We start from the raw sequence: 28000 nt of genomic DNA on the forward strand, positions 1-28000 counted from the left end.
TAATCCAGGTGAGGAAATTCGTAGGACACAGGCGTCCTAAGGAAGTGCGCTCGTGACAACAGGAGGAGAAATAGTCAGTAGTAAGGCCGCGCTCTTGATAGATGGATAAGTCAGATGGAACCTATTAATAAGGGAGAAAAGAGGCGCCACATAGAGTAGTAGAGTTTGGAGCGCCCAGCAGTGAGCGAGCCCAGAGCCCCTAGTAGTGGCAACTCACCGAAGAAAGCGGCACAACCGGAGTGCCGTACAAGGCAGCACGGGACCCACAAAGTCGCCCGTAGGACTCGTACAGGCGTCAGGAGACGTTCAACGTGATGTCAGATGACTGGGTAATCCAATCAGGAAGAGCCGAAGCGTGGAGCGACCCAAAAATAGCAGCAATCTCGAATGAAGCAAATTTGATAAAACTGTATGCTCTGTTCCATGTTGCTTCAAAAGAAGGTGTGTGTCACTGGTATAGTCTTTTCATGGCCAATGAATCATCAACAATGATAACTATGATGTTATACATGATTTAATCAGTGACTTAATTGAATTTAGATCTCTGAGGTGCAAACAAGGCACAACCTATTTTTCTGGTTTTACTCCAGGAACTCAGGGTTGACATTAATTTAGCACAGTTACTCTAATAAACAGTATTTATTTAATCTTGGATCTAATACATACCGGCCAATGCTGAGATCTTAGTTACTGTGTTTTGCATATGAACTCTGATGGTTAATTAATTCTAAAAGCCTAATTGACACATACCGAGTGTGAGACCTGCTGCTTCCATGGGACATTTTATGGGTTTACATAACAGAGCCATGGGTTCTCATCAAACTCTGATGTCTCAGGGAGTGAAAAATACCTCTAGTAATTTTTTAAGACAAGTCCTGGTCACATGGTGGGAGACTTCTTGTTGAGGGGCCTAGTGGACTTCCAAGACTACAGTTGATTCCAAGACTACAGTTGACTGTGAAGCCTCACTTTTGTGTCTAGTTAGTTGGTTGGCTCTTTGTTTTTCTTCATTTAAGAGCTCAGCTGCCAAATCAGCGTGCAGGGCACTGCTTCTACTACAAATTTAATGAATATATCTTACAACCTGTTCTATTGGATCTAGCAAGCGCTAACGCAGGGACTCCCTATTATGAACACATCATCACCTATAAAATACTAACAGCTATACCTGTTCTATTGGATCTAGCAAGCGCTAACGCAGGGACTCCCTTTTATGAACACATCATCACCTATAAAATACTAACAGCTATACCTGTTCTATTGGATCTAGCAAGCTCTAACGCAGGGACTCCCTACTATGAACGCATCATCACCTATAAAATACAGCTATACTATTTATAACATCCTCGTCTGACAATGGCCAAATGACCTGCTATTAATAAAACAACAACTTTGTAACAAGCTAGGTCATTTATTAGTAGCGCTCTAATTAGGAATGATATTGAAGTGCTAGGTGTACTATTTATCAGCAAGGATGTTTAAACAGGGAGGTTCCATACCATTATATTATCTGGATGTGTTTTATCTTATCTGCTATAGGTTTCAAATGACTTATCTTTGTTTAAATGTATTTAAGATTCTTTATTAATAAATTGGTTTATGATAAGTTCTCTGTGTTCTTATATTACTTTATAAATTTTTCGCAATTTAATGCAAGCCATGTTCCCAAATCTGAAAGACAAAATAAGCGTCTTATAAAATATCCCATTACGTGCAAGTCTTCTCGGCTCATTTCTCTTTGATATCCCATTTTGTCATCTTCTCTGGAACCTAGTTAGTCTGAAACTATAACTAACCCATATAAACGTTCGAAAATCTCGCCCAGTGTTCTAGACTGAATATCTTTATTCTATTCTATTTGAAGTTATATATATATATATATATATATATATATATATATATATATATATATATATATCCAGAAGAGAAGTGTATCTGCATACATGCAACATCAAAATAGACCACTACATTTCAACAATCTACAACAAAAAGCTACATAGAAAGCTAGGCAGGATGGGGGAAGACACCTCACTGCTGCCTAAACTACACTATACTTGCCCCCACCTCTCTCTTATATAGCCTCATTTACATGGGCCTCGCTTCCTAGGCATACAGCCTCTCCAACTATCAATCTGAGAGAGTATATGGGTGTTTGGAGACCTTTGCTTGCCTTATTTTTAATGATCACTAATTTGGTTCCATTCCCGTTCATGTTCATCACATCAATACCAAAATGCAACAAAGAGATATTTTTTTCCAGCAAATGATAGGCATACTCCAGCATATGTATTATTAAATCAATTATAAATACTATCTGGGGCCAGCTAGGGGGAGCACCCTTTAGTTATTTAGGGTCAATGAGCAGAGCAGTAAACCATATTCTCTCCATCATCTGTCAGAACAGTTTTACAAAACATTCTGTAGTTTAGTAGGGATCCATTGGCATCTAAAAAATAATTTTTATATTTAGTACAAACAAAGGTCACACCCTATCTTATTTATAAAAATGTTTACATTATGATTTCAGTGTCCCTTTAAGGCATAAATACTTTAACACAATCCTGTTGTTGCTACTAATTGCAGGTAGTAGCTTTAATGTATTGAATTAAACAGTTCTCTCCTTTGAGGGAAGAGTAAAATACAGAAAGTTGTATGAATAAGAATTAGAAACTGCCAATGCAAACTTATCAACCTCTTTTAAAGTAAAAGCTCACTCTACAGAATGATGAAAGCTGACATTCTGTTTCATTCTCCACCAACCCCATGTATATAAAACATAGAAGAAGAAAAAAAAAAAGAATGTGTTTGTTTGTGGGGGGTTTTTTTTGTATTTATTATTTTGCTAAGCTACATACAATGAAGTATTTTGATAATAGCTTATGTTCCACATTGCTGCCAAACATGTGCAATGTAAGTGGGACGTATCTCCAAACAGGAAGAAAAAAAAAGAAGGAAAAAACTCATATGCAACTGCCAAATTAAAGCAACAAAATCTTTTAAAACTGGGAATGTCTTGCAACAAAGCTCTTTATAATATTACAAAAAGCCTCTTGAGAGAGCAACAAGTATGCAAAGGTAGAGAAAACACAGCTTCAACTACTATAAAGAATACGAGAGACTGCAGATTTGCAGCACCGCTGCTTTATTATTTCATGAAAATATTTCTATTTTTTTCAAGCTGATGCAACCTTCCCTTGAGAGGGCTTTACATTTAGCCTGTTGGCCTTGACATAGAGCCAAAAACAATTCAAAGACAAAAAAAGGCCAACAAATCAGTTTTTCACAGACAGTTTCTATCCTCTGAATACAAACCTATTTTCACAAACTTCTACAGCACCTTCATGGAAACTACAATTTATGGCAGAGGTCAGGTTTGGTGTATGCCAGTCGCTTGATGTGCCATTTTAACTTTACATTTCAGAATAAAAGCCATGTTTGAGGTAAATATCACATTATAATCATTGAGATACTCTTTTAAGGGACATTATACACTTTAAGAAACTTAATATAAAATATTTAAAGGGACAGTCTAGTTAAAATTAAACTTTCATGATTCAGATAGGGCATGTCATTTTAAACAACTTTCCAATTTACTTTTATCATCAAATTTGCTTTGCTCTCTTGGTATTCTGAGTTGTAAGCTAAACATTGGTAGGTTCATATGCTAATTTCTATGACCTTGAAAGCAACCTTTTATCTGAATGCATTTGACAGTTTTTCCCAGCTAGAGGGTGTTAGTTCATGTGTGCCATATAGATTACATTGTGCTCAGGGCCTGTGGAGTTACTTATGAGAGGGCACTGATTGGCTAAAATGCAAGTCTGTCAAAAGAACTTAAATAAGGGGCAGTCTGCAGAAGTAAAAAGTATATTACTATAACCGTGTTGGTTCTGCAAAACTGGAGAATGGGTAATAAAGGGATTATCTTATCTGTTTAAACAATACAAATTCTGGAGTAGACTGTCCCTTTAATTATTAAAAATATTTGTAGTATACTTTTATTATTTATTTTGTCCCATTTTCATATAATTTAAAATGACAATCGAGGCCTTTCCAATTCCCCTGAGTTTCTATAAAGTAATAGAAGTCACCATGTTGAAACCTAGGTTTCCCTTGTCTTATCTGTTGTGGATAATTAGGTGATAGAGAAATACATTTTGAGTTAAAGTGTCCCTTTAACTTCCCTTTTGTTTGTTTTTTATGTTTTCTAAAGACTTTATAAATAATGACTCATCATTCGAATATTAAACCTCTGAATATTTAAATATTCCATTAAAATGTTTATACCGATGTAAATTGATATATGAATAATATTACAATATTAAAACATTATATTCAGTATTCAAATGTTACATTTGATAGAGGGAAAGTTAACATTTGTTAGCAAGAAAAAACAAACAAAAATAAATGTTAGGCAAACATTCAACATTAGTTAATGAATGAAGAAATATGATCAACGTTCTTTATATTCCTTACCTGATGACAGCCCTGCAACTCAGAATCTCTTCCATAACATGAGTATGAACCTCTTTCTGATTTACCTGTAGAAACAGAAGAAAAAAACAGTCATTTTGTGTCCTTTGTATTCTATCTGGCCAAATATTAAGTGGAAATTGAAATCAAACAATCAATAAATACCTACATATTTTATATATAGATATTAGCATCATCATGTTCTATTATTATTATTACCATCATCATCATTAGGATTACTTTCACATTCATTACTATGCAAATTTTGTGTTCGATACATGAGCAAGATTGACACTAACGTTAATTCAATATTTAAAGTGACATGAAACCCAAAATGTTTCTTTCATGATTAAGATAGAGAATACCGTTTTAAAAACAATTCCAAATTACTTCTAGTATAAAATTTGCTTTGTTCTCATGTTATTGTTTGTTGAAGAGATATCTAGATCGGTACACATGTCTGGAAATAGTGCTGCCATCTAGTGCTCTTGCTAAGTATAATATTTTTGCAAAACTGCTGCTATATAGACACATGAACTCTCCTGAACTTAACCATCTTGATTTTCAACAAAGAATAACAAGAAAACAAATATAATTTGGTAATAGAAGTAACTTGGAAAGTGGTTTAAAATCAAATTTTCTCTCTGAATCCAGAAAGAACAAATTTGGGTTTATGTCCCTTTAAAAAAAAAAAAAATAATAATTAAAAAAAATAAAATAATAATAATTAAAAAAAAATATTAATAATAATTTAAAAAAATAAATAATAATAATTAAAAAAATAATTAAAAAAAATAATAATAATTAAAAAAAAACAGGCAAAAAAAATATTAATAATAATTTAAAAAAATAAATAATAATTAAAAAAAAAAAATTAAAAAAAATTAATAATAATTGAAAAAAAAAAAACAGGCAAAAAAATATATAGTTTCAAAAACCTTATGTTGATTACAAAAAGGATACACACATACACAGAGTTTTCATGTGGTAAACCATGCTAGCTTCAATACTGAGCTACATAGACATATACTTATCACTGAGCCCCTTTTTCAACCCTATTTTAATTCAGAAGAAAATATTTCTCCAATTAGCTGTTGAAAAAGTTTTTCTAGAAGTAACTTTACCTTGTTAAAAATCCACTGTATCTACTGTAGCATGGTACATCAATTACTTTTTTATTTCTCTGACACATACTCAATTAACATTTCAACAACCACAGTTCTCTAGTTTCTTAAAAATGAAAGAATATTCATGACAGCAATATCTTATAGTGACACAAAGTGATAAGGAAAGAGTTAAAGGGATATGAAACCCATTTTTTTTGTTTCATGATTCAGATAGAGCATGTGAATTTTAGCAACATTCTTATTTGCTCCTATTATCAATTATTCTTCGTTCTCTTGGTATCTTTATTTGAAAAAGCAGGAATGAAAGAAAAAAATTGGCTTTCATATCCCTTTAATTAAACATGTCAACATTGAGCTTGTTAAAGGACAATTATCAGCAATACTGCAGCACATTTTGATGCTATTTCCCTTTGCCGTTTGCTGCTTTTTTGTTTTGTTGTTGGTCTGCAAAAACCTGCAAAACACCTGTTATATACAGCTTTTCACATGTTTTAACCAATGGGAAGGCATGAAATCCAGATGTTTCAGATTTATCATTGCCTTATGTTGGGCATTTTAAATTAGAGACACTGGCATTTCGGAGGATACTGAATGTTGTTAGTAACAATGACAAAAATAGCCAATTTCAAATCTAAAAGACTGGAATATACCTCTTAACCAAGTAATGATCAATAAACAATGACTCATACTCAGCGTCAGTCATCATAAACAGAGAATACTTGGTCAGTGTATGATATTCCACAGGATGCTAACAAACTTGAAATTTATGTTTTCATATTACTAGCATATTTTATTTAAAATGAAGTTAACAACGAATTTGTAAACTGGCCTTGTTTAAGCAGCACCTTGGGATAATTAAACCATGCAAGTACATATTTTTATGTCCTCTCTTGCTGTATATAAAAATATATATATATATTAATCAGAGATCAAAATGTAACACAAAAAAGGCATGGAAGGTTTCACTAGGGGATAACTAGAAAATATATCCAGCAGGTGTGTACGTAAAGATACTTTTTTATGTATATTACTGAGAAAACTAATTATACATCCTTACTAATAAAATGAAACCAGTCATGTGACCTAATAAATAAGAAATGACAATATTTTTTTAAATGTATGAACACTGCATTTTGCAATGTATGTGTCTCTACTTTACATACAGAACTACATATCTAGATAAACCGCTCACAAGGTACATTTGCCTGTAATTGACCTCACAGTACTAATAAGACTAGTGTTAATGCAAGTTCTATGTGGTGACCCGATAAAGGATATTGTGGGTTATATTATATTACCACTGTTGTGGTGTTAATTTTGGAATGTTGAATTAAAGTGATGGTAAACTGTCCCCTTTATAAAATAAGATCTGTAATGTTAGTGTTATTTTATGGAGTTTGAGTCATCAGTTGTTGTCCAATCAGCGCTCTAGTTATAACAAAAGGTGCCCAAAGAGAAGAGCACTGATTGGAGAACAGTTCAAACCTTTAGCTCACAAAAAAATTGACTTTTGAAGTGGGCGGTGGACCGCAAGATATTTGAATTTCATATCTATGTTAAAAAGCAAGTTATAGCTAATCTTCATTACAACTGATTAATTAAACGCCATCTAAATTATCACTAACTGTCCGGATCTGTTTTTATAAAGGGGACAGTTCACCATCACTTTAAGTTAGAATGCGAGTGAAGATGTTTCCTGGCTTTTAATTCAGAATGTTAACTGTCTTTAGTAAAAGTTTATTGCCATTAGATTTAAATAATTTTTACAAAATAACAAATGAAAAGGTGAGCAGAAGGACTTGAATCCAAAACCCTTTGATATATATTATTGCAGTTATTTAGAATTAAAGGTGGTCTTTTTCATGATATGAGTGAACACTTTCTGGTTTATCATATTACACAAGGAGAAAAGCACATTTGAACTAGAGCTGCCACCCAGCAGGGATTTTACCAACATGGTCGGTATTTTTAAGGTTCAGGTCAAAGTTGAATATAAAGATTAAATATAGAAATAAAGATACTATAATGTTGAAACTTCTTCTATGTGTGTTGGAATCCAATTATAAACTAACTAGTCCTAAAGCCCGTGTACACGGGCCAATTTTTGCAGTACAGCGGTTTCACCCCTTGCTCTCTCTCTATCCCCCCTCTCTTTTGCTCTCTCTCTCTCTCCCGCCCTTTTCCTCCCTCTTTTGCGCTCTCTCTCCCCCTCTCTTTTGCTCTCTCTCTTCCTCTCTTTTGCTCTCTCTCCCTCTCTTTTGCTCTCACTATCCCCCCTCTTTTGCTCTCTCTCCCCCTCTCTTTTGCTCTCACTATCCCCCCTCTTTTGCTCTCTCGCCCCCTCTCTTTTGCTGTCTCTCTCCCCCCCTTTCTTTTGCTCTCTCCCCCCCCTTTCTTTTGCTCTCTCTATCCCCTCTCTTTTGCTCTCTCTATCCCCTCTTTTGCTTTCTCTATCCCCCCTCTTTTGCTCTCTCTCTTCCCCCTCTCTTCTGCTCTCTCTATCCCCCCTCTTTTGCGCTCTCTTCCCTCTCTCTTTTGCTCTCTCTCTCTTCCCTCCTCTCTTTTGTGGTCTCTCTCTCCCCTTTATTTTGCTCTTTCCCCCCTCTCTTTTGCTGTCTGTCTCCTCCTCTCTTTTGCTCTCTCTCTCCCCCCTCTCTTGTGCTCTCTATCCCCTCTTTCTTATGCTCTCTCTCTCCCCTCACTTATGCTCTCTCTCTTCCCTCATTTTTTGCGCTCTGCCCACTCTCTTTTGCTCTCTCTCTCCACTTTCTCCTCCCTCTCTTTTGCTCTCTCTCTCCCCCCTCCCTTTTGCTCTCTCTATCCGCCCTCTTTTGCTCTCTCTCTGCCCTCTTTTGCTCTCTCTCTCTCCCCCCTCTCTTATGCTCTCTCTATCCCCTCTCTTATGCTCTCTCTATCCCCCCTCTTTTGCTCGCTCTCTCTCCCCTCGCTTATGCTCTCTCTCTTCCCTCTCTCTCTTCCCTCTTTTGCGCTCTCCCCCCTCTCTTTTGCTCTCTCTCTCCACTTTCTCCCCCCTCTCTTTTACAGTCTCTCCCCCTCTCTTTTGCTCTCTCTCTCCACTTTCTCCCCCCTCTCTTTTGCTGTCTCTCTCCCTCTCTTTTGCTGTCTCTCTCCCTCTCTTTTGCTCTCTCTCTCTCCACTTTCTCCCCCCTCTCTTTTGCTGTCTCTCTCCCTCTCTTTTGCTCTCTATATCTCTCCTCTTTTGATCTCTCTCCCCTTTCTTTTGCTCTTTCTCCCCCTCTCTTTTGTTGTCTCTCCCTCTCTTTTGCTGTCTCTATCTCCCCTCTTTTGATCTCTCTCTTCCCTTTCTTTTGCTCTACCTCCCCCACTCTTTTGCTCTCTCTACTTCTCCTCTTTTGCTCTCTCTATCTCCCCTCTTTTGATTTCTCTCTCCCCTTTCTTTTGCTCTCCCTCCCCATCTCTTTTGCTGTCCCTCTCCCTCTCTTTTGCCTTCCTTCTCCCTCTCTTTTGCGCTCTCTCTCCCTCTCTTTGGCTCTCTCTCCCTCTGTTTTGCTGTCTCTCTCCCTCTCTTTTGCTCTCTCTCTCCCTCTCTTTTGCTCTCTCTCTCCCTCTCTTTTGCTCTCTCTCTCCCTCTCTTTTGCTCTCTCTCTCCCTCTCTTTTGCTCTCTCTCTCCCTCTCTTTTGCTCTCTCTCTCCCTCTCTTTTGCTCTCTCTCTCCCTCTCTTTTGCTCTCTCTCTCCCTCTCTTTTGCTCTCTCTATCTCCCCTCTTTTGATCGATTTCTCCCCTTTCTTTTGCTCTCCCCCTCTCTTTTGTTGTCTCTCCATCTCTTTTGCTGTCTGTATCTCCCCTCTTTTGATCTCTCTCTCTCCTTTCTTTTGCTCTACCTCCCCCTCTCTTTTGCTCTCTCTATCTCCCCTCTTTTGAGCTCTCTCTCCCCTTTCTTTTGCTCTCTCTATCTCCCCTCTTTTGATCCCTCTCTCCCCTTTCTTTTGCTCTACCTCCCCCTCTCTTTTGCTCTCTCTCTTTCCCCTCTCTTATGCTCTCTCTATCCCCCTCTTTTGCTCTCTCTCTCCCCTCTTTTATGCTCTCTCTCTCTTCCCTCTTTTGCGCTCTCCCCCCTCTCTTTTGCTCTCTCTCTCCACTTTCTTTTGCTCTCGCTCTCCCTCTCTTTTGCTGTCTCTCTCCCTCTCTTTTGCTCTCTATATCTCTCCCCTTTCTTTTGCTCTCCCTCCCCCTCTCTTTTGTTGTCTCTCCCTCTATTTTGCTGTCTCTATCTCCCCTTTTTTGATCTCTCTCTCCTCTTTATTTTGCTCTACCTCCCCCTCTCTTTTGCTCTCTCTATCTCCCATCTTTTGATCTCTCTCTCCCCTTTCTTTTGCTCTACCTCCCCCACTCTTTTGCTCTCTCTACTTCTCCTCTTTTGCTCTCTCTATCTCCCCTCTTTTGATTTCTCTCTCCCCTTTCTTTTGCTCTCCCTCCCCATCTCTTTTGCTGTCCCTCTCCCTCTCTTTTGCCTTCCTTCTCCCTCTCTTTTGCGCTCTCTCTCCCTCTCTTTGGCTCTCTCTCCCTCTGTTTTGCTGTCTCTCTCCCTCTCTTTTGCTCTCTCTCTCCCTCTCTTTTGCTCTCTCTCTCCCTCTCTTTTGCTCTCTCTCTCCCTCTCTTTTGCTCTCTCTCTCCCTCTCTTTTGCTCTCTCTCTCCCTCTCTTTTGCTCTCTCTCTCCCTCTCTTTTGCTCTCTCTATCTCCCCTCTTTTGATCGATTTCTCCCCTTTCTTTTGCTCTCCCCCTCTCTTTTGTTGTCTCTCCATCTCTTTTGCTGTCTGTATCTCCCCTCTTTTGATCTCTCTCTCTCCTTTCTTTTGCTCTACCTACCCCTCTCTTTTGCTCTCTCTATCTCCCCTCTTTTGAGCTCTCTCTCCCCTTTCTTTTGCTCTCTCTATCTCCCCTCTTTTGATCCCTCTCTCCCCTTTCTTTTGCTCTACCTCCCCCTCTCTTTTGCTCTCTCTCTTTCCCCTCTCTTATGCTCTCTCTATCCCCCTCTTTTGCTCTCTCTCTCCCCTCTTTTATGCTCTCTCTCTTCTTCCCTCTTTTGCGCTCTCCCCCCTCTCTTTTGCTCTCTCTCTCCACTTTCTTTTGCTCTCGCTCTCCCTCTCTTTTGCTGTCTCTCTCCCTCTCTTTTGCTCTCTATATCTCTCCCCTTTCTTTTGCTCTCCCTCCCCCTCTCTTTTGTTGTCTCTCCCTCTATTTTGCTGTCTCTATCTCCCCTTTTTTGATCTCTCTCTCCTCTTTATTTTGCTCTACCTCCCCCTCTCTTTTGCTCTCTCTATCTCCCATCTTTTGATCTCTCTCTCCCCTTTCTTTTGCTCTTGCTCTCTTTTGCTCTCTCTTTCTCTCTCTCTTTTGCTCTCTCTCCCTCTCTTTTGATCTCTCTCCCCCCTTTCTTTTGCTCTCCCCCCTCTCTTTTGTTGTCTCTACCTCTCTTTGGCTGTCTGTATCTCCTCTCTTTGGCTGTCTGTATCTCCCCTCTTTTGATCTCTCTCTCCCCTTTCTTTTGCTCTCTCCCCTCTCTTTTGCTGTCTGTATCTCCCCTCTTTTGATCTCTCTCCCCTTTCTTTTGCTCTACCTCCCCCTCTCTTTTGCTCTCTCTATCTCCCCTCTTGATCTCTCTCTCCCCTTTCTTTTGCTGTCCCTACCCCTCTCTTTTGCTGTCTCTCTCCCTCTCATTTTCTCTCTACTCACTACTCACTCTGAGTCTATCCCCCCTCTTTTGAGCTCTCCGCACAGCCTTGCACGGCGCTAATCAGCAAAAGGGTCATCTAGGCTTAAAGGACAACTTAACACAGTATTATAGCATGATCAATAAATGCATAATAAATAGTCAATGTAAAAGCACTTAGTTTGAATCTTACATGAGTTGTAGATTTTGTTCTAAAATATATCAAAGTTAGTTTTATTTTCCTTCCCACATCATCATGTGACAGCCATCAATCAATGACAAATTGCATATACAGTACCTATATTCTCTTAATCTTGCACATGCTAAGTAGGAGCTGGTGACTCAGAAAGTGTGCATATAAAAAAGCTTGTGCATATTTAGATAATGGATGTGAATTGGAAAGTTGTGTAAAACGGTGTGCTCTATCTGAATCATGAAAGTTTAAAGGGATATTAAATCAAATAATTTTTTATTTTATGATTTGGATAGAGTATGCAATTTTAAGTAACTTTCTAATTTACTCGTTATAAAATTTTCTTCGTTCTCTTGGCATCTTTATTTGAAAAGGCAGGAATGAAAGCTTAGGAGTCGGCCCATTTTTGGTTCAGCACCATGGATAGAGCTTGCCGATTGGTGGCTACATTTAGCCCCTGCTTTAGATCATAACTGTATTAACTGATAAACTTATTATATAGTTTATATATAGCTCCTAACTTACATTTGACCACAAAAATATGAGATATTCACACTATGCAAATCATTAAAAGGGATAGTAAAGTCCAAATTAAACTTTTATGATTCAGATAGAGCATGTAATTTTAAACAACTTTCCAATTAACTTTTATCATCAAATTTGCTTTGTTTTCTTATTGTTCTTAGTTGAAATCTAAACCTAGGTAGGCTCAAACTAATTTCTAAGCCTGTGAAGCCCTTTTAATCTAAATGCATTTTACAGTTTTTCACAGCTAGAGGGCGTTAGTTCATGTTTCATATAAATAACATTGTGCTCACGCACGTGAATTTATTTTAGAGTCAGCACTAATTGCCTAAAATGCAAGTCTGTCAAAAGATCTGAGATAAGGAGGCAGTCAGCAGAAGCTTAGATACAAGGTAATCACAGAGGTAAAACGTATATTAATATAACTGTGTTGCTTATGCAAAACTGGGGAATGGTAAATAAAGAGATTCTCTATCTTTTTAAACAATAACATTTTGGTGTTTACTATCCCTTTAAGCAAAGACGATAACTTGAGCACTTGTACAACAGATGAAGATGGGAAGACCAGTAAGTCAGAGATGGTAGATTTCCATAACAGCTAAATCAATACTGGACATAAAAAGACATCACTAAAAAGGGATTGAGGATTATCTGAAAATCTGAGTCCAGAGGAGTAAAACTTTATGAATAATGTACTTCAAGCAAACATTAATTCAAACAGCATCTCTAAACCCAGGAAGAGAATAAAACTGATTACTTACAAACTCAAATATTAGTTTATTCTTAAAGGGACATTAAACACTTTGAGATGGTAATATAAAATGATAAATCGTATATACAATAAAAACTGCTGCAATATACTTTAGTTATTTATTGTGTCCCTTTTTTCTGTAATTCCATTCTGAAATTGTGAGCTTTTCAGTTCCTGTTAGAAGCGGAAGTGCAGCACTGTTAAATCCAGCACAACCATTGGCTGCACACTCTAGTGACCTATTTATAACTGTCTCTAATTGGCTACAGCAGAGAAGGTAACATAAGTTACAACATGGCAGCTAACATTGGTTTATAGACTTTACGACTTAAGACTTATTTTGTCAATATTTAAATTAATAGGAAATGAAACTTTAAAAAATACATCTGAATATGATTCTCAGACTAATCTTTTCTTTGAATGCATCATTGTATCTAGCATTTATTTAGTGTTTAATGTCCCCTTAAAGGGACACTGAAACCAATTTTTTTTTTTTTTTCATGATTCGGATAGAGCATGCAATTTTAAGCAACTTTCTAATTTACTCCTATTATCAACTTTTCTTCGTTCGGGCTTTTTTTGGTTCAGACCTCTGCACCGCACTTTTTTGTTGGTGGATGAATTTATCCACCAATCAGCAAGAACAACCCAGGTTATTCACCAAAAATGGACCGGCATCTAAACTTACATTCTTGCATTTCAAATAAAGATACCAAGAGAATTAAGAAAATTTGAGAATAGGAGTAAATTAGAAAGTTGCTTAAAATTTCATGCTCTATCTGAATCATGAAATAAAAACATTGGGTTCAGTGTCTCTTTAAAGCTGTGTTCTAGACTTTTGGCAGGGTAATCTTAATAACATTATAGCATCTAAAAATAATGACTATTACTTAAACTTGTCAATGTTCTGCCTCTCGTATCGGTACATATAGTCCCTTTTATGCCACCAAAGCTTGAAAAAGTCTTTGAACCAAATATCCTTATGAAATTGAAAGTTTCACCTCAATGATCTTGTATTAAACCTTAATTTGCCAGGAAATTGATGCTATGATCCCCAGTTATATAATTGCAAAAGTACAAAGTTTTTGATACAGGATACCTCTCTATCCACCTTGAGGATAGCATTTACTATTGCACCCGCATTTAGTTGTGCTGTCTGTGATTCATCCAGGATGATTTAATCTCACCACCTCTTATGTATTGATTTCAGTTGCAGGCTCCTAAAGGTTCAGAGGCTTCACATGTGATTATGTGTAATATACTATATATTAGTTATACAATGTAATTTACAGTATATTCTGCAACTCAAACATACACAGAAGTGAACAGGAAACATCAGTCATATTAACACTGTAAGTTTCTTTGTTAATATACACTAAATGGCCAAAATATGTAGACACTCATACTAATTATTGAGCTCAGGTGTGTCAGCCACACCTATGTCTAACAGGTGCATAAAACGCAGTACATAGCCATGCAATCTCCACAAACATTGTCAGTACAGTGGCTCAATCAGTTCATGAAATGTCTGTCATACTAAATCGCCGATCAACTGTAAGTGCTATTATTGTGAAATGGATGTGTCTAGGAGCAACAACAGACCGGACACAAAGAGAGAGACCACACAAAACCCACAGAGCAGGGCTACCAAGTGCTCCTGTGCACAGGTAATAAAAACATAAGATTGGTGTGGAGGAATTTGGGTGCCTTGACCTCATCCCCACTGAACACCTTTGGAATAATTTCTAGCTAAATCTTCCCATTAATCAGTGTCTGACCTCACAAATGCTCTTTTGGCTACAAGACCCCAAAATCTTGTCGAAAGCCTTTACAGAATGTAACAGCTGTTATCGCCACAAAAGGGGATGGGGGACTCCATATTAATGCCCATGTTTTATGAATTGGATGTCCAACAAGCTCAAGTAGGTGTGATGGTCAGGTGTCCACATACATTCAGCCATCTACATAGCAAATGTGTCGACCCCCTAATACCACATATTAAGTTTCGTGCTAACGCAATCCGTAGATTTTCAAGACTTTTCAGAATCAAAACATGCTGTATACTTAAAGGGATATTGTACACTAGATTTTACTTTGCATAAATGTTTTGTAGATGATCCATTTACAATATATAGCCCACCTGGGAGTGTTTGTTAAACAATGTATAGTTTTGCTTATTTTTTAATAACATTGTGCCGATTTTCAGACTCCTAACCAAGCCCCAAAGTATAAGATGTAGATTGAAGTTGACAGATTCCTGCTTGCTCCTGTTTGTATAATCTGTCTTTTCATATGCAGGGAAGGGAGGAGGAGGGCCATGTCTGCTCTTCCTGATTCCAAGCCCCTTTGACTGAGTGTCCCAGCCTAACCTCATCAACAGTGCTAAACTGGGATCTTCTAAGTAGGCTTTTATAAGGTTTTATACTGGATGTTTAGATCACTATCTGTGCATATTCTTCTTTATAGTAGATCTATTAAACTCAGATAAATGAAAATGCTTTAGATAATGATTTTATATAAACATTTAAAATGACATGCTCTAATTCATTAGAGTATGTAATTTTAACATAAGCAATACCTTAACTGTATGTGTTTAACTCCCACAAATGGGTTAAACACATAGTTAAAGCACTGGTTGAAAGCTGCAGCGCTGGTCATGAGCAGGACCCCTTTGTTGGGGATAAAACACATAGAGTTGGGGAAACTCCAGTGTCCCCCCCCCCCACTATTATGGCCCTTTAAATTTACTAAACAATGGGTCTATATGTAATAACATGTGACTTTGTAACTAGTTTATTAAGTATTTCTTCCATGAATGTTGCTGGAAAATAGTTCAGGAAGATCATTTCAGATTCCTTATTGCCTTTTTTTCCCCCTCTTACGGAAGAAGAAAATACAGATTTTGCGATTCTTCGATGGTTTGTGCAGGACTGTAATTCTGATTTCTGATTTAGCCATCAGAAAGATAAAGAACTGATGGCAATAATGATAATTTTAGAATTTAAGTAACAGAGCCAAATTGTATTAAAACACCTTTAAGTACACAAAAAAATTTTTTTTACAAAGACTGCTGCTGAAGAACACAGTTGAAATTTCAGCCTTCATGTGAGACACAACAAGGACTAGAATTCTGCCCTGTTACGATGATAGTTATCGGTAAGAGGAAAGGTGATCAATCATGGATTCTCTTGATAGCATTATGGGTAACAAGCTGCATAAAAGTCAGGTTTTCCTTTCATACTTCCCCAGGAGTAAACTTCCTTCATGATCAGCATCATGATGGAACTGACACCTGGGAGAGAGAAATTGGGTTGGAGTTTTGCCACCCATTACTAAGTTCTACACCAGTGAAGCGGGGATTTGAACTAGGCCCAAATACTGGGGAGAAACAGTGCCAGCTTTAATGATCTGATGTTTTCTGAAGACTGCTGTCTGGTTCTCTAGACTATAACACAAAGGTCATACTTCCTATCTAAATAACATTCATTAACGGATGGGCTTGAAGCATGTTACTCTGGAAATCATCATAGGAGCGCAATTGCTCAAAAAGTAAAAAATAAATTAGTTTGCAAAAATCACATTTCTTACATTAATAGTACCAAAAATCAATGTAATAATTTCACGTGTTTTTTTTTGGCCTGACATATCTTGATCAAATGTCCTGTTTACTTACATTTTTTGGATCAAGTTACATTTTTTAAATCAATATACCAATATATCTGAATTAACACAGTTTTTTTGATAAATAAAATCAAGACAACATTTAACCCCTTGGCTGAAAAAGATGGTTGCAACTTGGAATTGATTTACTAATTGATACAGGACTCATTTGTAGCAGGTTTTTTTGTTTTGTAAAGAGATGTATTCTCGCATTATATTAAATTTTTTTCCCATGAATTTTAAAATGATAGAAAATAGGTGTTTTATTGCATTTTTATACTGTTAGCAATGTGTAAATAATTGAGTCATAGATAAAATGTGCAAACACTGCATTGATCATTGTTTTATTTCAGTACAGCCAACATATGGCTTTGGACAGATTCCCATTTGTGACGTTCTAGCTAAAATGTGATCAAACAAGAAGTCTGTTGAGTATTTTCATTGAATTTGGTTGTGAGATGTCATCAAAACAAAGCATGTTCTCAGCAAATAATGCCCCCACTGTGCCACCCTAACCAGATTGAAAAATGTTATGTTCCAGCTACATTGGAGATACTAAGCATTTGTATTGAAGATCCTGCATTATTTTATTTGGCAAATAACTAACCAACATAAGCAGACAAATAGGTTCTATTTGAATTTAGATACATTATAAATGTACCCAAAAAAGATTCTAAAGAATAAATTGAGGAGTCATGGTGCTCTAGAATTCTTATTCATTTGTACTGAAATTTAATGATTTAGAAAGATTATGCAATTTTGAAGAACTTTCTAATTTACTTCTAGTATCTAATTTGTTTAATTCTCTTGATATAATTTGTTGAAAAGCATATCTAGATAGGCTCGGTAGCTGCTGATTGGTGGCTGCATATAGATGCCTCCTGTGATTGGCTTACCCATGTGCATTGCTATTTCTTCAACAAAGAATACCTAAAAAAATTAAGCAAATTAGATAATATAAGTAAATTGGAATGTTGTTTAAAATTGTATTCTCTACCTGAATCATGAAAAAAATGTTTTGGGTTTAGTGTCCATTTAAGGGTATATCTATCTGCAGTACCAGCCCTATATTTCTCACCAACCTTTAACTCCATTGTATATATTTAAAAGCATAACTGGACAGTGGATCCATTCATATGTAACCTTGAAAAAGGTCCAAGTGGTGAGCAAAATATCAGTATTATGTTAAAGCACAAACTGATGTGAGAAATGTTCTTGCATGTTTTTTGTTTACATTTTGGTTTAAATGTTAGAAGAAATGTCAAGGGGCTCTTTCATTCTATTAGTATAAGTCTACTAGAACTAACATTTTAATATATGTTAATATTTGAATATTCAAATGTCAAATTCAGTACAGGGAAAGTTAACATTTGTTTGCAAATAAATGAACGTCAAAAGTTTGCCAATTTGTTTATAATGAACTAATGCAGCCAACATGCGTTATTTTTAACAAATGGGTTAAAACATACCGTAAATCCATCAGTAATCATTTGCAAATCTGAATATAAAACCCTGAGGCTTTTAAAGATAGGTATCATAAATATAATTTTGAATTGTAAACAACTTAGAAAATACTTTTTCTTTCATCACAATATTACTCTTCTATTATTTTTTTTACAATAAGAATGCTTTTTTTGGAATTCCTTTTTTTTAAATTTATTTATGTTTTTCAAAAGTTAATTTGAAAACTTCACTAATGTATATGTAATACAAATGCATATTAATGCACCTTAGATTAAAAGTGGCAATTAGTGCAACGGACCCAGCGTTAATAAGTAAATATTTCAGTAAACTCAAATATTTTCCATCATTGATATAAAATAACATGTTTTTTTTTAAATAAATAGGTTAAGTTTAAAGGTGTTTAAAAAATGTTTACGCAAACGTACACTAAAATACTCAAGGATCCGTTAGATTATCAATGGCTTAAAAGGACAACTTGATACAGAAACAAAAATTAGTATAATTCAGGGCAGGAACATAAACTGAAGATAACTGACATTAATTAAAATCAATTGCTTTATTTTGTTAGAATTTTTTTTAACACATTTCCTCTGATTTATTGTGCTGCGACAGGCTCGCTGGAAACATAAGTTAAAGGGACAGTCTACAATAGAATTGTTATTGTTTTAAAAGATAGATAATCCCTTTATTACCCATTCCCCAGTTTTGCATAACCAACACATTTATATTAATGTACTTTTTACCTCTGTGATTACCTTGTATCTAGGAACCTTCTTCCAGCCCCCTGATCACATGACTATGACTGTTTATTATCTATTGTCTTAAATTTAGCATTGTATTGTGCTAGATCTTAAAGGGACAGTCAACCATAGAATTGTTATTGTTTTAAAAGATAGATAATCCCTTTATTACTCATTCCCCATTTTTGCATAACCAACACTGTTATATTAATACACTTTTTACCTCTGTGATTACCTTGTATCTAGGAACCTTCTTCCAGCCCCCTGATCACATGACTGTGACTGTTTATTATCTATTGTCTTAAATTTAGCATTGTTTTGTGCTAAATCTTAAATAACCCCCTGTGCCTGAACTCAGCGTTATCTATATGGCCCACGTGTACTTTCTGTCTCTTTGTGTTGAAAAGAGATTTAAAAAGCCTGTGATAAGAGGCAGCCCTCAAAGGCTTAGAAATTAGCATATGAGCCTACCTAGGTTTAGTTTAAACTAAGAATACCCAGAGAAAAAAGCAAATTTTGATGATAAAAGTAAATTGGGAAGTTGATTAAAATCCTATCTGAATAATGAAAGTTTAGTTTATACTTGACTGTCCCTTTAACCCCTTAATGACCGAGGACGTGCAGGGTACGTCCTCAAAAAAAAGGCAGTTAATGCCTGAGGACGTACCCTGCACGTCCTCGGTGTGGAAAGCAGCTGGAAGCGATCCTGCTCGCTTCCAGCTGCTTTCCGGTTATTGCAGTGATGCCTCGATATGGAGGCATCCTGCAATAACCATACATGGCCATCCGATGCAGAGAGAGCCACTCTGTGGCCCTCTCTGCACCGGACATCGATGGCCGGTATCGTTGGTGGGTGGGAGCCGAATTGGGAGGCGGGTGGGCGGCCATCGGTGTCGCGCGTGACGTCACGGGGGGCGGGATCGGGATCGTGATCGTTGGGGGCGCGCACGCGTGCACGGGGGGTGGCGGGCGGGCGCGTGCACGGGGCGGGAGCGGGTGGGAACCGCTACACTACAGAAAAGTAGAAAAGGAAAAGTAAAAAAAAAAAAAAATAAACTTTTTTTAAAAAACATCTAAGGGATCTGGAAGGGGTGGGGGGTTGGTCTTGGGGGGGGGGAAAGCTACACTACAGAAAAGGGACATATTTTATTAAAAAAAAAGCATTTTTTTTCACTAAACTGGGTACTGGCAGACAGCTGCCAGTACCCAAGATGGCGCACATTAAGTCAGAGGGGGAGGGTTAGAGAGCTATTTAGTGGGGGATCAGTGAGGTTGGGGGCTAAGGGGGATCCCTACACAGAAGCATATGTAAATATGCTAACAAAAAATGCACAAAAAAGCCCAAATATACCTTTTATTTTAGTACTGGCAGAGTTTCTGCCAGTACTTAAGATGGCGGGGACATTTGTGGGGTAGGGGAGGGAAGAGAGATGTTTGGGAGGGATCAGGGGGTCTGATGTTTCAGGTGGGAGGCTGATCTTTACACTAAAGCTAAAATTAACCCTGCAAGCTCCCTACAAGCTACCTAATTAACCCCTTCACTGCTAGCCATAATACACGTGTGATGCGCAGCGCCATTTAGCAGCATTCTAATTACCAAAAAGCAACTCCAAAGTCATATATGTCTGCTATTTCTGAACAAAGGGGATCCCAGAGAAGCATTTACAACCATTTGTGCCATAATTGCACAAGCTGTTTGTAAATTATTTCAGTGAGAAACCTAAAATTGTGAAAAATTTTACGTTTTTTTTAATTTGATCGCATTTGGCGGTGAAATGGTGGCATGAAATATACCAAAATGGGCCTAGATCAATACTTGGGGTTGTCTACTACACTACACTAAAGCTAAAATTACCCCAAAAAGCTCCTTACATGCTCCCTAATTAACCCCTTCACTGCTGGGCATAATACACGTGTGGTGCGCAGTGGCATTTAGCGGCCTTCTAATTACCAAAAAGCAATGCCAAAGCCATATATGTCTGCTATTTCTGAACAAAGGGGATCCCAGAGAAGAATTTACAACCATTTATGCCATAATTGCACAAGCTGTTAGTAAATAATTTCAGTGAGAAACTGAAAGTTTGTGAAAAAATTTGTGAAAAAGTGAACAATTTTTTGTATTTGATCGCATTTGGCGGTGAAATGGTGGCATGAAATATACCAAAATGGGCCTAGATCAATAATTTGGGATGTCTTCTAAAAAAAAATATATACATGTCAATGGATATTCAGGGATTCCTGAAAGATATTAGTGTTCTAATGTAACTAGCGCTAATTTTGAAAAATAATGGTTTGGAAATAGCAAAGTGCTACTTGTATTTATGGCCCTATAAGTTACAAAAAAAGCAAAGAAGATGTAAACATTGGGTATTTCTAAACTCAGGACAAAATTTAGAAACAATTTAGCATGGGTGTTTTTTGGTGGTTGTAGATGTGTAACAGATTTTGGGGTTCAAAGTTAGAAAAAGTGTGTTTTTTTCCATTTTTCCTCATATTTTATAATTTTTTTTATAGTAAATGATAAGATATGATGAAAATAATGGTATTTTTAGAAAGTCCATTTAATGGCGAGAAAAACGGTATATAATATGTGTGGGTACAGTAAATGAGTAAGAGGAAAATTTCAGCTAAACACAAACACCGCAGAAATGTAAAAATAGCCTTGGTCCCAAACGGACAGAAAATGGAAAAGTGCTCTGGTCACTAAGGGGTTAAGAAGCAGGGGTAAAAAAAGCGATGCTCCTTAATTCATCCGCCACCTCTGAGGCAGCGGACAGCAATCAGCCTGATCGGATACGATTGGGTTGATTGATACCTCCTGCTAGGAGACGATTGGCCGCAAATGTACAGGAGGCGGTATTGCACAAGCATTTCACTAGAAATGCTGGTGCAATGATAAATGCTGACAGCAATGTCCGTCCTACAAATGATAAATTGGACCCTAAGCATCTATAGGGCAAGATTACAAGTCGCGCGTTACGAGTTTTCTGCGTCCAATATGGTCTTTTCACAATCAATTTCCATTGCACAGCTATCACCTTTTATGCAACAATCCTTTCCGCACTTGAAGAGCTGTAGTTAACCCCTTAATGACCGAGGACGTGCAGGGTACGTCCTCAAAAAAAAGGCAGTTAACGCCTGAGGACGTACCCTGCACGTCCTCGGTGTGGAAAGCAGCTGGAAGCGATCCTGATCGCTTCCAGCTGCTTTCCGGTTATTGCAGTGATGCCTCGATATGGAGGCATCCTGCAATAACCTTAACAGGCCATCCGATGCAGAGAGAGCCACTCTGTGGCCCTCTCTGCACCGGACATAGATGGCCGGTATCGTTGGTGGGTGGGAGCCGACTTGGGAGGCGGGTGGGCGGCCATCGGTGAGCTGTTTAAGGAGGAGGGGGGCGGGATCGGGGGCGGAGCCGACGGGGGCGCGCGCGGGCGCGCGCACGTGCACGAGGGGGCGGCGGGCGGGCGCGTGCACGGGCGGGAGTGGGTGGGAACCGCTATACTACAGAAAAGTTAAAAAATACATATGTGGGGCAAAAGGCCACTAATAGATAAATCAAATAATAAAGTGATTTTGGAGGGTTGGAGGGTTGGTCTTGGGTGGGGGGAGAAGCTACACTACAGAAAAAGGGATTTTTTTCTAAAAAAAACACAACACTTTTTTCTTAACTGGGTATGGCAGACAGCTGCCAGTACCCAAGATGGCGCCCATTAAGGCAGAGGGGGAGGGTTAGACAGCTGTTTGGTGGGGATCAGTGAGGTTGGGGGCTAAGGGGGAATCCTACACAGCAGCATATGTAAATATGCTAAAAAAAAACACACTAAAAAGCCCAAATATACCTTTTATTTTAGTACTGGCAGAGTTTCTGCCAGTACTTAAGATGGTGGGGACAATTGTGGGGTGGGGGAGGGAAGAGAGCTGTTTGGGAGGGATCAGGGGGTCTGATGTTTAAGGTGGGAGGCTGAGCTCTACACTAAAGCTAAAATTAACCCTGCAAGCTCTCTACAAGCTACCTAATTAACCCTTTCACTGCTGGGCATAATTCACGTGTTGTGCGCAGTAGCATTTTGCGGCCTTCTAATTACCAAAAAGCAACACCAAAGCCATATATGTCTGCTATTTCTGAACAAAGGGGATCCCAGAGAAGCATTTACAACCATTTATGCCATAATTGCACAAGCTGTTTGTAAATAATTTCAGTGAGAAACCTAAAGTTTGTGAAAAAGGGAACTTTTTTTTTATTTGATCGCATTTGGCGGTGAAATGGTGGCATGAAATATACCAAAATGGGCCTAGATCAATACTTTGGGTTGTCTACTACACTACACTAAAGCTAAAATTAACCCTACAAGCTCCATACAAGCTCCCTAATTAACCCCTGCACTGCTGGGCATAATACACGTGTGGTGCGCAGCGGCATTTTGCAGCCTTCTAATTACCAAAAAGCAACGCCAAAGCCATATATGTCTGCTATTTCTGAACAAAGGGGATCCCAGAGAAGATTTTTCAACCATTTATGCCATAATTGCACAAGCTGTTTGTAAATAATTTCAGTGAGAAACCAAAAGTTTGTGAAAATATTTGTGAAAAAGTGAACGATTTTTTGTATTTGATCGCATTTGGCGGTGAAATGGTGGCATGAAATATACCAAAATGGGCCTAGATCAATACTTTGGGATGTCTACTAAAAAAATTATATACATGTGAAGGGATATTCAGGGATTCCTGAAAGATATCAGTGTACCAATGTAACTAGCGCTAATTTTGAAAAAAAAATGGTTTGGAAATAGCAAAGTGCTACTCATATTTATGGCCCTATAACTTGCAAAAAAAGCAAAGAACATGTAAACATTCGGTATTTCTAAACTCTGGACAAAATCTAGAAACTTTTTAGCATGGGTGTTTTTTGGTGGTTGTAGATGTGCAACAGATTTTGGGGGTCAAAGTTAGAAAAAGTGTGTTTTTTTCCATTTTTTCCTCATATTTTATATTTTTTTTTATAGTAAATTATAAGATATGATGAAAATAATGGTATCTTTAGAAAGTCCATTTAATGACGAGAAAAACAGTATATAATATGTGTGGGTACAGTAAATGAGTAAGAGGAAAATTACAGCTAAACACAAACACCGCAGAAATGTAAAAATAGCCTTGGTCCCAAACGGACAGAAAATGGAAAAGTGCTGCGGTCATTAAGGGGTTAACTGTTTTCCGCAACATAAAAGTTTCATGAAACACTTCAAAAATACATTACAAAGTACAGTTACACTCAAATTAACACTGTCTGATAAAAAATTATTTTAAAATAAATTATTGCACACAAAAGTTATAAGGGCTCAAAGTTAGGAGATCTTGGGTGTTAGAAAAAAAAAGCTGACCCAGTGATTTTACATTGACATACGTACACACACATACATAGAGAAACATGGAACGTATGCCGTGTTTGCGCAACTGATTTGCCGTGCGACTTGTAATCTTGCCCATACACACCAGTCATGCAGTAACTCCCCTGAGCCACTGCAGTTAAAGGGACAGTCAACCATAGAATTGTTATTGTTTTAAAAGATAGATAATCCCTTTATTACTCATTCCCCAGTTTTGCATAACCAACACAGTTATATTAATGTACTTTTTACCTCTGTGATTACCTTGTATCTAGGAACCTTCTTCCAGCCCCCTGATCACATGACTGTGACTGTTTACTATCTATTGTCTTAAATTTAGCATTGTATTGTGCTAAATCTTAAAGGGACACTCAAGTCAAAATTAAACTTCAAGATTCAGATAGAGCAGCAATTTTAAACAACTTTCCAATTTACTTCCATTAACAAAATGTGCACAGTCTTTATATATTTACACATTCTGAGTCACCAGATCCTACTGAGCATGTGCAAGAGTTCACAGCATATACATATATGCATTTGTGATTGGCTGATGGCTGTCACATGATACAGGGGGAGTGGAAATAGACATAACTTTGCAATTTATTTAACAAAAATCTACTACTTATTTGAAGTTCAGACTAAGTGCTATTGCATTGTCTTCTTATCATGCATTTGTTGATTATGCAAATGTACAGTGTTGACTGGTCCTTTAAATAACCCCCTGTGCCTGAACTCAGCGTTATCTATATGGCCCATGTTTACTTTCTGTCTCTTTGTGTTGAAAAGAGATTTAAAAAGCCTGTGATAAGAGGCAGCCCTCAAAGGCTTAGAAATTAGCATATGAGCCTACCTAGGTTTAGTTTAAACTAAAAATACTGAGAGAAAAAAGCAAATTTGATGATTAAAGTAAATTGGAAAGTCAATTAAAATTAAAGTCCTATCTGAATAATGAAAGTTTAAGAATATGGCTAGAGATTAGAGCTTGATATGATTATCTCACAAGCCATAACAGAAAAAAGCACAGGTGCACAACTTTTACTTTGTTAAGTTTGCAGGGTTTAACCACACAGTAAGAGAAGATTCCACTAATTAATAACATGCTTGTCATTATTATTGCACCATTGCTTGCATATAGCTATGTGTTTACCTCCTGCAAAGGGATTAAACACATAGTTAAAGTCAGCTACAGAGCAACAATGCACTACTGAGACCTAGCTCAACACATCTGGTGAGCCAATGACAAGAGGCATAGGTGTGTAGCCACCAATCACCAGCTAGCATCCAGTAGTCTGTTACTCTTTTAACTGCATGATCTATCTAAACCATGAAAGTTTAATTTTGGCTTTCATGTCTTTTTAATCTATACAATCAAATCCAATCTGCCGCAGCTTGAGGCAGTGCTCCAAGACCAGTTCACAGAGGTAGAAAAGTGGATCTCAAAAAACAAACTCTTCCTAAACACTGACAAAACTGTCACAATGATCTTTGTAACGGTACCTAAATTACACAAATTACAAAATTCCCATCTACGCATCAAAACAAAATGAAATGGCACACTGACCGCAGTCCACTCTTTTAAATACCTGGGTATGTTGTTAGACCCCAATCTATCTTTTGGCCTCCACATAGAAAAACTTGCATCTAAACTTTATCCAAAACTAGGTGCCCTGTACAGAAACAAATCCTGCCTCAGCCCTACAGTAATGGAAAATATTGTACAGCAAATGCTAATGCCTATCATTGTTTATGGGTATGTAGTATATGCACCTGCACCACAAACTCAACTTAATAAACTTAATACATTGTATAACTCGTTCTGCCACTTTGTGCTACAATGTAATTACAGGACCCACCATTGTGACATGCTAAAAGAACTAAACTGGCTGTCGCTGGAATCCAGATGCACCCTCCATCTTTCCAGTCTTGTGTTTAAGAGCTTTTCTGGGAAGCTTCCACTATTCCCACCTCCTATAACCTCCGATCCAGTACCAGCACTTTATTTAGTCTGCCTAAATATAAAAAGAAAGCAGCTCGATAGTCCTTTTCCTACAGAGCGCCACAAATACGGAACAACCTCCCGCACACTTTCAAACCTTCCCCAAGCCTAAAATCTATTAAGAGATCCCTCTCTACATATCTCAGAACAGAATGCACCTGTCATGGTTGATTATATATTTCCTACCTGTTCTATGTTAGATTTTGCATATATTATGTTTTAATATTGTTTTTGTATTTTATTGTACCCTATTGTATCAATCCAATGTTTTGAGGACCCAGGACATACTTGAAAACGAGAGAAATCTCAATGTATCCTTCCTGGTAAAATATTTTATAAATACATTTTATAAATAATAGCTTCAAAAGTGTATTGAAGAAAGAGCAGTCATTATGAGATTAGAAATCAAAATGCATCCATGTAGGTTTCCATCGTAAATAATCACAATGATGTCCACAAGCAATATTTAAATGTCTTTAAAATAATGTTAAATATATTTTCAGAAACAGTATAAACATGTACTTTTCTAGTATTCTCTCCTAGGAACTGAAAGTGCTAGAAATGTTCACATTAGCCTGAGCTTTGCATTAAGCATGCCTTTTATATTTAGTAATAGAAACAGTATCCTGATGGGCAGAATAACTAGAATGAGCTGTGGGGAATCATATTTAGGTAAGGACAGCAATAAAGCAGTTCTTGTAAAATGAAGAATGACAGATTATACCCACATAAGTACTTTTACACAGTTTCTGAGATGTACACACATATTAACTGTCAGATATATTTCAGTATTATTATTTGACGGTAATACTTTGTCTTACACTGACTGCTATGAGTAAAAGTTACATATATTTACTGGTATAGTGCTACCTACAGGTATGTACAGAATGCTTCTGGTGGATACAGTGACTCAAGGTACACAAATAGGTTAGGGGCAAAATATTACCAAATCATAGGATCATAAGCACGCAATCTCAGGGATAAATTGCCTTGGTCCATTTATCAAGCCATGAACAAGTGAAATTATAGAGAAGGGAACTTACACATAAGCCTTGCTTCACCGAGTAGCCAAAAGGGACATTGAACACTAAATATAATTTATAAGCATAGTATTGAGGTTATTCCTCACCTCCCTATAGTCATTGGTGCTGTCATACAGAAATCTCTTTCACTACATTCCAGTGCCGATGTGTTGCACATGTGCAACAACTCTCCTTCAGATGCCTGCAGTGTAACCTAGGTTCCAAAATGGCAGCACCCATGATTAGGAGGTGGTGAAGGAAATGTGTTTAGTGTCCCTTAAGTTTATGGAAGAAGAAAAAAATATATGTATGGTTACATCAAGTTATAACTAAAGAGTAGCAATTGAATGACAAATTTGAAGACTGAATTATATTCCATCATATATATGGTGTGTTCTACCCTTCACATAACTCAGCAGTAATGTTCATACTCATTACATGAAATGATCAGACTTAAGAGCACTGAAACTTATTAAAGAAACATTATACACTTCTATACATACAGCTCTGGAAAAAAATTAAGAGACCACTGGATTCACTATTTATAGGTATGTGTTTGAGTAAAATGAATATTTTTGTTTTATTTTATAAACTGGCCACATTTCTCTCAAATAAAAATATTGTCATTTAGAGCATTTATTATATTGTATAATACATACCACTGCTGTGGTCATCACAGTCCTCTAGCAATAGGACCTGTTGGATGGTAAAAACAGAGCTAGCAGTACCTCAAATGTAATTAGTATCAAAAAATAACTATTAACCATGCCAAAAGAATTAAAATGTTTTGAGTGAGAAAAAAAAAGGCTCAGATTTGGCTTTACTAGCAGAGGGATACACAGTGTCAGGTTGCTTCCATCCTTAAAATTTCAAAGACTGCACTTCATAAGAAACGTTCAAGCAGAAGACACTGGGGACAACAAAGCTACAGACCAGTAGAGGGCAAAAATGACTCTCCACTACCTG

The 28000-nt window shown here is 37.3% G+C and overlaps 1 protein-coding gene across 9 annotated transcripts in view; it reads right to left on the reverse strand.

Moving 5' to 3' along the window:
• TCF4 (transcription factor 4) overlaps positions 1–28000 on the reverse strand; it is a 652106-nt gene that overhangs the window by 343330 nt on the left and 280776 nt on the right. For all 9 annotated transcript variants that reach the window (XM_053701135.1, XM_053701132.1, XM_053701130.1 and 6 more), the window contains one exon: positions 4477–4541. In XM_053701135.1, coding sequence (XP_053557110.1) covers positions 4477–4541 — 65 coding nt within the window. The remainder of the gene's footprint in view (positions 1–4476; positions 4542–28000) is intronic.

Source organism: Bombina bombina, chromosome 2, assembly GCF_027579735.1.
Source record: "Bombina bombina isolate aBomBom1 chromosome 2, aBomBom1.pri, whole genome shotgun sequence".
Classification (NCBI taxonomy): Eukaryota; Metazoa; Chordata; class Amphibia; order Anura; family Bombinatoridae; genus Bombina; species Bombina bombina.